The following is a 15,901-nucleotide window of genomic DNA, read 5'->3' as shown; positions in this document are numbered from 1 at the left end:
TGCCAAAACAACAAACTTAGAAGCGAGTACGTAATATACCATTCTGGAAAATTCATGAAAATTCAAGAAAATTTTCAAAATTTTCTTAATTTTGAAAAAAAAAATTCAAAAAGTACTTGAGCTGCTTAGGATCAACAGGAATCTCGGTTTTCAAAATTATTTCACCCATTCACCTTTCGAAATCTTTATTTCATTTTCCAGCCGTTTCAAGCCGGCTTGAGCCGTGTTTTTGGCACCGGCTCGGCTGCGGCGCGGCTTGGTCAAAAATGGCCGGCTGCGGCGCGGCTTGGTCAAAAATGGCCGGCGGCGGCTTGATCGGCGGCTTATTTTCGGCGGCGCATATTTTTTAAAACATATTTTTTCACTTTTGGCCATTCTTCACATTCTGACGAATCGTCAAAAAAATATCTTGGCGATTTGACTTTGCAAATACTTTACGGCTATAAGGGAGAGAAAGTACTGCACTTTTCTCACTAAAAGTGTCATTCGACCAATCGCCAACAAAACAATTTTCTCACGGCCTATTGAGGGGAGAACTTTAGGTAAATCACACCGCACGTATGAAATAGTTATTTGATCAAAACGGTGGCAAGAATGAATCGGGCAACAATATTGTTTTCCTTGATTGAAATTGTAGAGTTTTGGGCTAACAATGTCAATTGATTTTACCTCATAGCATGAATCAATGGTGTATATATAATAACATTTGTCCTCTACTCCTTCACTTACGTATTTCCAAATGAATGAGAACTTATAGTTGTTGAGAAGATTCCCGTAAAGATATTATTTTACACAATCCATGTGTGCGGCTCGACGTGCTTGTAGCACAGAAAGCTGGAAATTAGGTCTACTTATTATGTATAACCGTTCATCCAAAGTTCTTCGGCGAAACTTGAATCGTACATTATGTAATAATATTCACCGAATCCAATTTTATATGCCTTTTGTATTCAGTTTGCACCTGATTCAATTTCACTGAAACAAAATGCAATTAGAAGGTAAGTATTAAGTTGTGAAATAAATGGAATCGTAAAATTAATATTGAAAGTTGAGTATCGTTGGTATCGTTTGTGTAATATTTGTTGAAAGGCTTTACGACACGCAGCAGAATTGAATACGTTCGATACTGATTTGTTTTACTTTACGGATCGGTATATACAATATATACAACCAAGCGTTGTCAGAAAACTTATCAAAGTTTGTCATGTTTCTATTTACAATATGAAAATGGCGGTGAAATATGTCAAAATATTATTTCACTTAGCGATTACACCATCCGAACAATTTCTTCCATTAATATTTCATCGAGGTGCCATAGTATCTATCTAGAACGGAGGCTATTTGGCTCCTAACATTTAGCACGAACTGGCTTATCGTAAAAAGAGGGCCAAAAATTCCAGAAGACTTCTGAATGTTAAGACTGGAAATGAGCCCTGGTTTGTGAATTTTTATTTTGACAATTGTTGCGTTTGCAGCCTGAGCCGACTTCGACGGATTCAACCAAAAGAGTCAAGAGATACAAGCTCCTTATAGGAAATAAAGGAAATAGAATCCGACAGAAGAGTCTCAGTGAGAAGTGACAGTCCTGACTAAAGAAATATACTTTCTCATCGCAGCAGATAAATAGTTACCCAACAAAAATCTCTTCGAGAAAAGTGTGACGCAGTCATTGTAGTACAATTTCTAAAATGAATGATATCGCTAGAGTTGACGCTTTCAGCTTCGTTACGCAAAAATTAAATTTTACACCCAATTTTAGTTCAAACAAGCTGGCTTAGTTTTTCTCATCATCTGCCAAATAATTTTTACCAAAAAAAATTTGACTGGAAACAACCAAAATTTTACCAAAAAAATCTGCGTCGCAAAGTGGCAAATGTTCAGGAACAGACCAGCAAGAAAATTTATCTGCCGCATGCGACGCAGATTTTTTTGGTAAAATTTTGGCTGTTTCCAGTCAAATTTTTTTTGGTAAAAATTATTTGGCAGATGATGAGAAAAACTAAGCCAGCTTGTTTGAACTAATTGGGTGTAAAATTTAATTTTTGCGTAACGAAGCTGAAAGCGTCAACTCTAGCGATATCATTCATTTTAGAAATTGTATTTCAAAGACTGCGTCACACTTTTCTCGAAGAGATTTTTGTTGGGATATCAGTCGTTTTAGAACACTGCTTTTTAAATTTGACGAAATTTGAAAATTTGACGAAAATCCAAAAATTTGACGAAAATCGAAAATTTGACGAAAATCGAAAATTGGACGAAATTCGAAAATTTGACGAAGAAAGTAATTCTCTATCTGCCACCATTCAAGAAATATCTCCAAAACCCCAATTGACCCACCCATTTCCAACTTTCGACATTTTTCACATATGCCCCTCTGTTCTACTCGTAAAACTCTGAGATTTTGCCGAAGAAAGTAACTCTCTATCTGCCACCATTCACAAAATAACTCTAAAACCCTAATTGACCCACCCATTTCTAACTTTCGACATTTTTCACATATGCCCCTATGTTCTACTCGTAAAACTCTGAGACTTTGCCGAAGAAAGTAACTCTCTATCTCTCATAATCGCAAAAATATTAGTTCTTTCATCCTACGCTCGAGTAGCTCAAAATTTGGTCACTCTAATCACTCTAGCTCAAACGAATCTGCCCCGATTTTTTAAATTATTTTTTTGTTCGAATCGTGTTACGATTACTTTTCATTTGATGGGTCACACGCCTCTGTAGGTTTCAATACAGCTAAGCTACAGCCGAAAACGCGTTCCCAACCCTCGAAAACCACACTCAGAAACCACTTCGAGGCCAATAAAACCAAATTCTGGTTTTTCCTGGGGTAATGGCGTATCACATATTCATTTTTATGCCCACCCTGAGACTCCTGCAAAATTTCATGGAGATTGGCTGACTGGTTTCCGAGATCGACCGTCGATGGATAGATAGATTTTTTTGGTAAAATTTTGGTTGTTTCCAGTCAAATTTTTTTTGGTAAAAATTATTTGGCAGATGATGAGAAAACCCAAGCCAGCTTGTTTGAACTAATTGGGTGTAAAATTTAATTTTTGCGTAACGAAGCTGAAAGCGTCAACTCTAGCGATATCATTCATTTTAGAAATTGTACTTCAAAAACTGCGTCACACTTTTCTCGAAGAGATTTTTGTTGGGATAGATAGATAGAAACATACAGAGTAAGTTGAAAGATTTTGATTGTTTGGGAAAAGTCAATTTGGTGTATTTTGTATGAAAAGTGACCAAATTCAAAACGATGTATCTCCGGCAATTTTAAACCTACATAGTCGAGTGATAGCTCGTTTTGCTCGTATTTGAAGCGAAAATATGATAGAATATGTTTTGTGGCGATACAAACCAAAGGGTAGAAACTGAAATGTTCGGCTATATATAGTTGCCGCGTCTCAAAAAAATTTCTTCGTTCTCTTTTTGGAAGTTAAACTGCGTCAAGTCCTCCGCTATCGCTCCGGACATGATTTGTTTACCGAGGGGATGAAATAGGAAATTTTAACAAGAGTGATGTTGGAATTTCCTATTTCTACCAGAAGTGAACACAACGTTTTTCATGAGAGTGTGTTGTGTCTTACCAATTTCGAAAACATAAACAATGTGACAGTTCGAATGAGAAGTTTTATTTTCTCCCCACGGGAGACAATTCGATGCACTTGTCAAAAGTCAAATGGCAGTGTGTCCAGACGATAACACACCACTGAATAGCACGACAACCCGACACAGTGACCATATGGTCCCTTTGCAAAGAACCACTTGTCTCACTAGAAATGTCATTCGACCAGTCGTAAAGAAAACACAATTTTCTCATAGGCAATTGAGGGGAGAAAATAAGGCAAAACGCGTGCATGAAAAGCATTTTCACAGAACCCAAGCCAAAAAAAAACCATTCGACATTGTTAGGGCTGTTGTTCATTTCAAAGCATGCACAGATTTGTTTACATCACATTAGGCATTAAATATGTAACTTTTCTTCGATTGACATTGCTGTGAAACAAAATACTTCCATGATTTGAAAGCTATAATGTATCGCTAACCGTACACCGCGATACATAATTTATATATTTTTATTCCTCAAAACAGCCGACAACAACTGCCTAAAATAACGTTATTGATATTGACGAAAATAAAAATTTATTGTTTCGGATAAACAATTTTATTCGCATGAATAAACAATAAATATATTATAGAGGCATACTTTGCGACCTAGCAGGCATATTGAATGAAAAATATGTTTTGGTGATCGATCAGACATAAATTTTCCGAACCGGTTCCGTATAAATAGAAAAAGGAAACTGATGAATTTACACGTCCAATAAAATTTTGAACAATGTCACTGTAAAATAAAGAAACGAAGAAAGTAATCACAAGGTAGTACACACAAGAGGCCACGAAACCGTTCTTAAACGACAAAAAATATCGATCTCACGAACAAAGTTACAACAATTTGTACACTTTCATGTTTCACCTCAAATTCACCGAAAATGATGTGCCAGTGTGTAATGACTTACTTCCCAGGCATAGCGTGTAATCAAATTCCTAAGATACACTTAGGGACAACCAATTTTCACATAGAATTTTCTTCAGCTGATCCACTCATGCAAACGAGACCCTCTCGCCATCCTGCCTTTCAATTTGATTCTGCTAGGCTCTGCAGACGATCCGAATATAACCCGGAAGGAATAAGGAGGTGGTTAAGAAAAAGTGTGTGGCTTTGGAGAGGAAAGGTTCCGACTTTGCGTTAAAGGTGAATGACGCAAAAACGCAATATGTGATCATCTCCCCTTCAATACAACAAAGGATCACAAGATCTGTGTTTTAAGATCATTCAATTGATCGTCCCAACCTGATAAATCTAATCTCTCCTTCGAATCGACTGTCGACACACACACTTTCAAGGTAGTGGGCAAATTTGTGTACCTTGGATCAGAGCTAAATTTCGACAATGCATCATAGACAATACCCTCTCTAGCAACCAAGCTAGGAAAATTAAGGTGGTATAACTGTACAGTGTATTCTGTAGGTACATGTCGCTGGCACCGCCACCATTTAGGGCTGTGTCGAGTTATGGCTAATTTTAAAGGGCTCGTTTAGGGCTGACGAATAAAGCCGGTCCCGAGTTTAGGGCTGTCGATTTACGTGAGTTTTCAAGCGTGTCACTTAAGTGTTTTGTCATAAACTGAATAGGTTTTTGACTTTCCACTCAATCTATGATTTGGGGCTAGTTTAGGGCTTACGATTGAAACCGGTCCCGAGTTTAGGGCTGCTCAAATACCATAGTTATTCAATTTTTTATCGAAAAAACATGTCATATTGGCAGTTTTGGATGTTATTCATAGTGTTCCTAGTTGAAAGTATATATTAACGTTTGGGGCTAGTTTAGGGCTGACAATTGAAGCCAATCCTGAGTTTAGGGCTGCTATCCCGCCAATGATATCCAGCTTTCTCTAAACACAAACATGTCATATTAGTTTTTTCAACGATATTCAAAAAGCGTCTGACTAAAATTATAGTCTATCGTTTAGGGCTCATTTAGGGCTGATGATTGAAACCGGTCCAGAGTTTGGAGCCGCTCAGTGACCAAAGTTATCCGATGATTAAGAAAGAAAGCATGTCATAATGGGCGTTTTGTTGATATACAATGTGTTCCTTAATTAAATCATAGCTTCACGTTTAGGGCTCATTTAGGGCTGACAATTGAATCCGACCTCAAGTCTAGGGATCTTGAAAGAGCAAAGTTATTCGAGTTATCACCCATCAACTGTTCCATTGGAAATTTTCAAGATATCTGATGATCAGATTTCAAGTCTATGACGTGAATCCATCGTTGTCTCTGAGGTATTTTTCAACATTATTTCAAGAGCAACTACGGTATTAATTTTATTTGAACAGTTTCTCCTCTCGAAAACTAAGACCAAAGACTAAGAGTCATATCGCCAAGACTTCGGGCGATTATGGAACAAGCGGTCTCCGATTTTAATGAGCTGAATATCATTGGCGGGATAGCAGCCCTAAACTCAGGATTGGCTTCAATTGTCAGCCCTAAACTAGCCCCAAACGTTAATATATACTTTCAACTAGGATCACTATGAATAACATCCAAAACTGCCAATATGACATGTTTTTTCGAGAAAAAATTGAATAACAATGGTATTTGAGCAGCCCTAAACTCGGGACCGGTTTCAATCGTCAGCCCTAAACTAGCCCCAAATCATAGATTGAGTGGAAAGTCAAAAACCTATTCAGTTTATGACAAAACACTTAAGTGACACGCTTGAAAACTTCAAAACGGTATAACTCACGTAAATCGACAGCCCTAAACTCGGGACCGGTTTTATTCGTCAGCCCTAAACGAGCCCTTTAAAATGTGCCATAACTCGACACAGCCCTAAATGGTGGCGGTGCCAGCGACATGTACCTGTATTCTGTCATAGAAAATTTTACACTTTTAACCATATAATTTAAATGAAGTAAGAGCAGCGATGTCCTTTTTTGTGTTGAAAATATTAAGTCTTCTGTTACCCTTTCGGTGTTCGAAAATGAATAATTTGTTGTTCTGACGTCTTTTTTTGTGATCTTAGTTGGTTCGCTAAAGAATCACTAGAAATAGACGGATTTTGAAAAATCGTCTATTTTGGGTTAATCTTAGTTGCTTCGCTAAGATCATAGATCATCGGTACTTTCAGACGTAACCTCACTTAAGTCTCGGTAAATGTTTCGTTCATTCAGTCATTTGTATGGTATGTTTTTAACGTGGATAGTATTTCCTAACGTGGATGGCATTTCAAACGGCATTGAAGATGATCTATGTTTCTAATGGGCGCCAATCGAAATCTAAGTCGGTTTGCAGGAATTCGAAGTGTCTGTTGTACAAATCAGTGATACGACCAGTAGTTACATATGGCAACAGACGTCTAGCTCAGGAAAGTCTAGCGAACAATGTTTGGACCTGTGCTTGATCCGAGTCAACACAGACGATAAAACTTTGAGTCAAAACAGCTTTATGGAGAGCCGTACACGGTTTTACCACTACCATGCCTAAACAGGTATAAGCAGTATTACTTGTATGAGTAAACAATCTGAAAATCGGTGCGAAAATTGGTTGTTCCTATCTGTAAACCGAATAAATAACATTTCAAAGTGCAAAATTAAATATAGAATGGTCCACAAGTGGCATTCGGGTATAATGTCAATGTCATCTTAATTAATGGGGACATGATAAAGCCACTTGTTCAGCGAAAGTTGATTAATGATCAATCTTTTATCGTATACCCTGTGTTGGACGTGCCGCTGATTTTATTATCTGAAAATTATTTAGCTTAAATTGCATTAAATTGATTTAACGTCTCCGTAGTTAACCCTTTTATTTTCTGTCCTTATCAGAATTCGAGCCCTTTTAATCGGTTGAAATAAAATGTGTTTTGACTCATTTTATTTATTCAAATTTGTCTTCGTTTAATTGTTACGAACAACTTGAAACGAGGGATAGGCACGTTATCATTATTTCAATAAATTTATATTCAAAGTGTTCGTATGTCGGTATGGCAGCGAAATTATATTTTTAGAAAAATATGGAAAATGAACAGAAAAGACACACATATCGCATTTTGATATATACACAACGTGGTATGTGTTATGTCAAGAGTAAATGTGAAACATGAAAATTGTTCAGGTCATAAAATATTAACGAAGAACAGTTAAATATTTGATAAGTTCTCATATTTGCACATGAAAAACGCACAAAATATTTTTTCTTCTTTTTTCTTTCATGAAGAAAATGTAAATGAAACCTTTTGGCTGTCTCTAACACTTATTTCAACATAAATATAATCCAAAAAAAAAGTTGCGGCATTTTCTACGAAAGCATCACTTTGGAAATTCGAGTATCCATTCCCCATGTCATGTCGTTGACATATAAAAGTATTACGTTGTGTTGTCAGCTTAAAAAATTATAGAAATTTTTCTTCTTCTTTTTAAGAAATTGAAAAATATATTAAATTGCAAATAATAATTTCAATGGGACAGCCACACTTTCAATACGGTTTTTCTTTTTAATTTAAAGAAGACCTAAGTTACAGCTAGCATTTAGAACGATTCGTCACCCGTATGTCGCACAAATGGGATAATGGTACAATAGTAATCGCCGCATCCAATTTAATCGATTTCTACTAATTTCGCTGACGGTGGCGGGACATTTCCACACCGTCAATATCGTCAGGAACGATATTATCGTTTTTTTGGACGATACTATCGTCTAAAAAACGATACTATCGTCTAAAAAAACGATAATATCGTTTTTAGACGATAGTATCGTCCAAAAAAACGATAATATCGTTTTTTGGACGATAGTATCGTCTCAAAATCGATATTATCGTTTTTTAGACGATACTATCGTCCAAAAAAACGATATTATCGCCCAAAAAATTTTCATCCATGACGATAATATCGTCTAAATTGAAAAATTCTAAAATATTGTCTGGACGATAGTATCGTTTTCTTGTCGATATTATCGATAAAAAACGATATTATCGTTTTCTGGACGATATTACCGTTCTAGAAAATCTAATGGATATTTTCGTTTTCTGTACGATAATATCGTCCAAAACGATAATATCGTCCTGGGCGATATTACCGTTTTCTTAAACGATAATATCGTCCAGGACGATACTATCGTTTAAAAAACGATAATATCGCCCAGGACGATATTATCGTTTAGTTTTGGGTGGTAATATTGTCCAGGACTCAATTTTACTCAGAGGTGCAGCAAGAACCGAATTCTCTTCCAAAATATCGAAAAACAATTGTCAGAGGAAATCACCTACACATCAGTGTTTAAAAAAGGCGTTTAGTTCGTCCCTAAATAATTCATCTTTTTACGTAATGAATACCAACTTTGATTGTACATAAAAAGCGTTTTAACACGCCGAGCGATCCGGCCCATTGCCCCGGAGCGAAGCGGAGGGCCGCAATGCGAGCCGGGCGCCGGAACGGTGTCGGAACTTAGGAGTTAATTTTTTTTTTCTCGCATCGTCTCATAATTAGTCTGTGTAATTTTTCTATATAAAATTTAAATTTACGGAACCAAATGAACCAATTTTTAATATATATTTGCCGTCTATAAAAAGGTGTTTATCTACAAGATTTTGTGTTTCGTCTTCAACAACCATCCAGAATATCGCCCAGGACGATATTATCGTCTAGAATTTTTATTTTAAATAAATTAAAAACGATATTATCGTCCTGGACGATATTATCATCTCAAATTTAAAAAAATAAATTAATTAAAAACGATATTATCGTCCCAAAAATTATCGCCCAGGACGATAATATCGTCCAAAATAACGATAAATTTGTTCAGAAAATGAAAATAACGATAATATCGTCCAGCAGATATTTTCATCCAGAACGATATTATCGTCAAAAAAACGATATTATCGTTTTTTGAACGATAATATCGTTTTTTGAACGATAATATCGTTTTTTGAACGATAATATCGTTTTTTGAACGATAATATCGTTTTTTAGACGATAGTATCATCAAAAAAACGATAGTATCGTTTAAAAACGATATTATCGTTTAAAAACGATATTATCGTTTTTTAAACGATAATATCGTCAAGAAAACGATAATATCGTCCTGAAAATATTTTAAAATTTATAATTTTAGACGATATTATCGTCCTGGATGAAATTTTTTTGGACGATAATATCGTTTTTTAGACTAAAAAGTCTAAAAAACGATAATATCGTTCCTGACGATATTGACCGTGTAGTTATCTCGCCTCATCTCGCTGACGGTTATCGATTTTTGAGATACGTTCATGTTGGGTTGCCTTTAAGTAGAAGTAATTATACCTAGAGAAGAACATTTGAACAAAATTATGTAAAATATGTGGTCCCAAAAAGAAGTACAAAATGTTTTCTAGTAAGTGTTTGCCCTCTTAAGAGCGCTCACCCATTGGTAATTTTCTAGCCTACATTTGTGCGCAAAAATATTCGTTTTTTGTTGATTTCTCAAAACTAAAATCTTTTTTTGAAAAAGTAAAACCATTAAATCACGCAAAAATGTGTTACTTTTAAGGGAAAAATTGGTTTGTGGTCGATAACTTAACCCACTTGGACAAACATTTGCAAAATGTGTAAATTACACATTTTGCAATGTTTTCTCCCAGTAGGTAAAGTTTTGACTCACAAACCAAATTTTCCATTAGAAGTAACACATTTTTGCGTGATTTAATGGTTTTACTTTTTCAAAAAAAAAAAATTTTAGTTCAGATAAATCATCAAAAAATGAATATTTTCGCGCACAAATGTAGGCTAAAAATTTGCCAAGGGGTTAGCGCTCTTAATAGGCATCGATGCTTTGCTGAAAAGCATACATTTGTGCGTTTTTTTTAAAATACCGGAATCCTTTTTGAAAAATGGATGACCGCAATAACGACCACGAATGTTTCAGCTTTCAACAGAAAATAGATTTGGTCGCAGAACTTTGACCAGTCCGTAAAAAGTGTTGGAATATCCAGAGGTAGCAGCTTGATTGAAAGAAAGAATTAGAGTTCAATCTGAATAGCTTTTATTGCAAACAAATAATTTAGTGACTTGATGTGACGAAAGGCTTTTATCGAATGAATATTTTCCAGAATGAATTTTGACCGATTACTTGATTGAATATTTCAACCAACCCCCTCAATCTTGTAATCCAATTTAAATTCTAAATTTTGTATGCTTCGCAACTGTAATCCAAATCTTGCTTCATACAGACGTACAACACGATCGAAATGATAAATCTTTAGTATGCGATCTACCTTTGTCCATTCAAATTCGATTGTATTCTCCCGATTGCGTTCAGATCATGATGACCTGATTCTCTATGCCAATGATGGAAACGATTACCCTTATGTTCCACCAATGCCTGCATTTTCTTGATTGTATTCGGATCAGAATGACCCGATTCCTTATGCCAATGATGAACACGATTACCCTTATGTTCCACCAATGCCTGCATTTTCTTGATTGTCTTCGGATCGCGATGACCTTTATGCAAACGATGGACGCAATTGTCCTTATGTTCCGCCAATGCATTCACTTGATGCGATTGCCGAAGACAGTACGTATTATACTTGCAAACTGATTCGGTGAATTTGACCGTAAAACCCATTTTTGTCAACTTTTCTTGAAAATTATTTTCCTCCGAAAGTTTGCAATGAAAAACTGATTTAAACGATTTATTCTCTCGTGAGCTGGGCCCATAACCTGTTGGAATATCCAGAGGTAGCAGCTTGATTGAAAGAAAGAATTAGAGTTCAATCTGAATAGCTTTTATTGCAAACAAATAATTTAGTGACTTGATGTGACGAAAGGCTTTTATCAAATGAATATTTTCCAGAATGAATTTTGACCGATTACTTGATTGAATACTTCAACAAAAAGATATCAGCGATCAAAACGCACAAATGTAGGATCCATTCAGCTTACTTGTGCAACCCGGGATGTGTCTCAAATGTATTATGCCAAAGTATCCAAATATCACTGCTTAACGACTTAACACCTGCTTTTTTCCTTGGCTTATCGGCTAAAAAATTTAGGTAGCAGTGACTCGTTCGTGTCAAGTCAAAAATTACAGTGTTAGGTGTTACTGATAGTGTTTCCATTACATCCATTACGGAAAAATGTAAGAAAATGTTCACACTACTAGCCCGACCATGTATAAATTATCCTAAAATCCACCATGGATGATTTTCATGCGAGGTGTAGCGTAATCTAAGCCCAAGATCATCGGCAATAAACTATTATTATACGGGTCACGGAGTTGTTTACATTATGAATAAATAAATCATGTGTACGTACGTGGTAGTAAAGATACTGGGTACACCCGAAATGTCATGCACTTAATGTTTATCGGACGGAAATGTTTACGGCAGTGTTTTCGGTTTTATGATATTTTATAAGAAAAATTCTATTTTGTTATTTGAGGTCTAAAGACAGAATTTCCCGAAGTTGTTTACCCTTTGTAAAGTTTTCATTTTGTGTAATATGGCAAGGGAAGGGTGCTCGGTGAAAAGGGTTAGCCAATGAAGCTTATTAATATATGCTCTCTCGCCGGTCTTAAATGGGAAATATTATCATAGCAAAACCTTTTTCTAATTATACATATAATATTATACGTGATTGTATCTCCGACGAAGATTTTTTTCTTCCTTTCTTTTTTGCTTTCCTTAATAGCTTTCATTCACTTTTGGTATGAGATACGGTTGCCAAGGTTATAATTTTAATTTCTTTCTTTTTTCTCGTCTTATTTACAGGTTGAACAGATCCAAGCTGAATACAAGGTTCTGGCACTTCAATATCATCCAGACAAAAATAATGGCGATAAGGATGCCGAAGCTAAATTTCAATCACTCAAGGTAACTAATATAATACCGAAACTCCAAATATTTTTTATACCAATGGCGAGATGTGAGAGCCGAAGGAAAACTGTCGATTGCGGTTAGCTTAATAAAATTATCGAAGACTACAAAATGATCACCAAAAAGTAGAAGCAACTGAAACTGAACAGTGAATATTTTGATTAATATTTCCAAGTTTGTGTTCAAGTAAATAACAAAGTTAAAAGCAAAGACGTTTGCTCAGGTATTCGGAAACATTTTAAGACGGCGGCTCGTTTTCAGCACCTCTCGTATCTGTGCGAATTTCCTATTGTGAGAAAATCGGATGAAAACGACGATTGCGGAAAATAAATTTTCGAGGAAATCATAGCAATCTCTAGCAGCGACATATAATTTTTTTTTTTGGCTGGTTCGAGTTGGCTTTTATTTTTCAGACAAATTGACACGTTTTCACGGTAATATTTTTATCACACAAGAAAGCACAAAGTCAACTCGAACATTTTCCATGCGTCTATTTCAATATTTTGATTCTGTGTGCTAGAGTGTGCGCTATCGGGATGTGTGTAGTTGGGGATGAAGTGCCAATGCCAATCAATGTCAATTTTACATGTTAATTGTCGATCATTTTGGATTCAAATTTGTTATGTTAAAGCCGTTGGCACAATATTATCTACGTCGCATTGAATGTGCGTTTGCTCTTTTTATTTAGTAAAAAAAAGCTCTGGCTTTACTTATTATTAAAATGTTTAAACTTCAGTACATTACAGAGCCGGATGTTCCATCTTTTTAATAAGATTGACGAACCCGTACATCTATTGCGCACGTGACCCTAGTGCGTCTGTCACCCTAGTTGAAGTCAAATTATTATGAAATGTGTACATCTTACAAATTGCGCATAGCGCAATTACGAAGCCCCGTACGACGTTCCTTTCAAATGTAACACAAATTTCAAGTTGACCTAAAATTTTAATTTATTGAGAGGCCTAAGGCCTAGTTACGGCCTTAGTCCAACGACCCAAATTTAATTTTTTTTCAACATCATTATATTCGGCCTTCGATTACCTTCCAAATGAAACAAAAATTAGGAAAATCGGACGAAATTTACTCGAGATATATGCAAAATACACTTATGGCCGTGTAGCGGGCTTAGTCCAAGGACCCAAATTTAATTTTTTTTTCCAACAATATTCTATTTGGTGTTCGATTACCTTTCAAATGAAATAAAATTTAGGAAAATCGGATCAAATTTACTCGAGTTATATGCAAAATACACTTAGGGCCGAATAGCGGCCTTAGTCCAAGGACCCAAATTTTTTTTTTTTTCAACAACATTCTATTCCTCGTTCGATTACTTTTCAAATGAAACAAAAATTAGGAAAATCGGATCAAATTTACTGGAGTTATATGCAAAATACACTTAGGGCCGAGGAGCGGCCTCAGTCCAAGGACCTAATTTTCAAACATTTTTCTCACCACATTCTATTCGGTATTCAATTACTTTTCATATAAGACAAAAATTACCAAAATTGGATGAGATTTACTCGATTTATATGCAAAATACACTTAGGGCCGAGGAGCGGCCTCAGTCCAAGGACCCAAATTTAAAACGTTCTTCGCCACATTATATTCGGGCTTCGATTACCTTTCAAATGAAACAAAAATCACGAAAAAAGGATGAAATTTACTCGAGTTATATGCAAAATACACTTAGGGCCGAGTAGCCTTTCACTTCTAGGGCCCTAACTCACGGGCCATTCACCCGATTTTAATAAACTTTTTTTTCCTGGATCGGTATCAACATTACCTATCTTTTGCCGTTTCATTTACATTTCCATCGTTTGTTTTGCCATAAATATCACCAAAACACCTTAAAGCACTTAGGCGGCCCTAACTCACGAAGGGCCGACCTAAATATGCCCATCTTCGAACTTAGCCTCACTATTTTGACTATCTTTCAGGGAAAAATTTTTGAAATCGGATTTGATTTACTCAAGATATCGACGTGACGGACAGACGGACAGACAAAATTTTTATTGCGGATTCGTTATCTATGAACATAGGCAAACACTTTGCCCTTACCGTCTGCTTCGAATTCCATCAATTACACACGGCATCGTAATCCTATAAGCCCCTTTGTACTTCGTACGGGGCTAAAAATGATTTTAAATGTTTAAACTTCAGTACATTACAGAGCCGGATCTTTTTAATAAGATTGACAATATTTTCAAGTTATTTGTTTAGACACCAATAACCACTGGCCTAACGTGACTTTCGAACCACGCCTCGAAGTATGGAAAGCTAGACGCTTACTGGATATCTTGCCTAAATGTAGGCTAGACAAATAAAGACAAATGTACCGTAATTGGGATTCAGTATGTATATCGTTGCAGCTGCAACTACACAAATTTTGAAGCCTTAGTGAATTTATAGGACCAACGCGATATAATCGCTAGAAAAAGGCCATGTCTCAAATGGGATTCGAACCCGAATCATTTTGGCGGAAGGCTAGTGCGTAACCACTGAGCCATCCCGTTGGGATAATCTATGTACCAAATGCTGTGTAATCTCTATCGAGAGTTTTTCAGGAAAATGACTTACGAAGGTCGAAAAATTTCAAACATCGCGGTGGGCTTCTGTACCTTGTCAGAGTTTGTCTTACCTAGAATCGGACAGATGTGCGGCATACATTCTTTAAATGTTACTGGTTTCCCATGACATCATTTCATTTTTTTAGCCAATTTAAAACCAACAAATATTTGTACAGACACTAACAAAAGCCTCTCTACAATTCGACCATCTTTGAACGTCCTCATTTATCTAAAACGAAAGAGTTAAATGTAATGCTTCTGAAGATGAAAAAAAAGAAACATTTAACTGTAAAGCTCGCAGTAGAACTTTTATTCTTTTTGTAATAGTTTTATCCGTTTTCCTTATTATTTGCCTAGTTACATCAGTAGTAAAACATAAAACATTTTGAAGCGTTTCCTTCAAGACGTTTTTAAATGAATGTTCGTTGTCTAAGGAGATGGTTCTTTTTAAAACAATTCGAATTTCAACTACAGAAGTTTCTCTATTAAAGAAATTTTTCAGATTAAGTTGTATGGTGTTCGTGATATGCCATACAAAAGAAAATCAAAAATTTAATTAAAATTGTTATCAAATGAAGCTTGAGGCGGATAAACGTAACCTAATTATCTTGCGTGGGACAAATGCATTTTGTGAGCCTGAAAATGGGTTTCTTTTGTTTCTCGTTGCTAATAAGAATGGTTCTCCGCTTTTTATGAATAGAAATTGCGAGAGTGCAGTTATGTAAACTTTGAAAATCTTACTACATTCTATGGAGGTAACTAGAGTTCTTATGAACGAAATCGGTCGACCGCGATCGACTGAAGTCAAAAAATGTCTTTATCTCCTGCAAGCTGATATTTCATACATTACGCGTTTCTGCATATAAACACAAACACATACATAACCACAGCCTATACGAATGGATAATTCAC

At 35.8% G+C, this 15,901-nt stretch overlaps 1 protein-coding gene across 1 annotated transcript in view; it reads left to right on the top strand.

Annotated features, from left to right (window-relative positions):
* LOC119067745 (J domain-containing protein) overlaps positions 1-15,901 on the top strand; it is a 79,048-nt gene that overhangs the window by 40,713 nt on the left and 22,434 nt on the right. Inside the window, exon 2 of the mRNA XM_037170875.1 lies at positions 12,318-12,419. Within this exon, the coding sequence (XP_037026770.1) occupies positions 12,318-12,419 (102 nt within the window). The remainder of the gene's footprint in view (positions 1-12,317; positions 12,420-15,901) is intronic.

The sequence above is a fragment of the Bradysia coprophila genome, assembly GCF_014529535.1.
Source record: "Bradysia coprophila strain Holo2 chromosome X unlocalized genomic scaffold, BU_Bcop_v1 contig_128, whole genome shotgun sequence".
Classification (NCBI taxonomy): Eukaryota; Metazoa; Arthropoda; class Insecta; order Diptera; family Sciaridae; genus Bradysia; species Bradysia coprophila.
The sequence above is the reverse complement of the archived record's forward strand: the minus strand, read 5'-3'. Positions and strand labels throughout refer to the sequence as shown.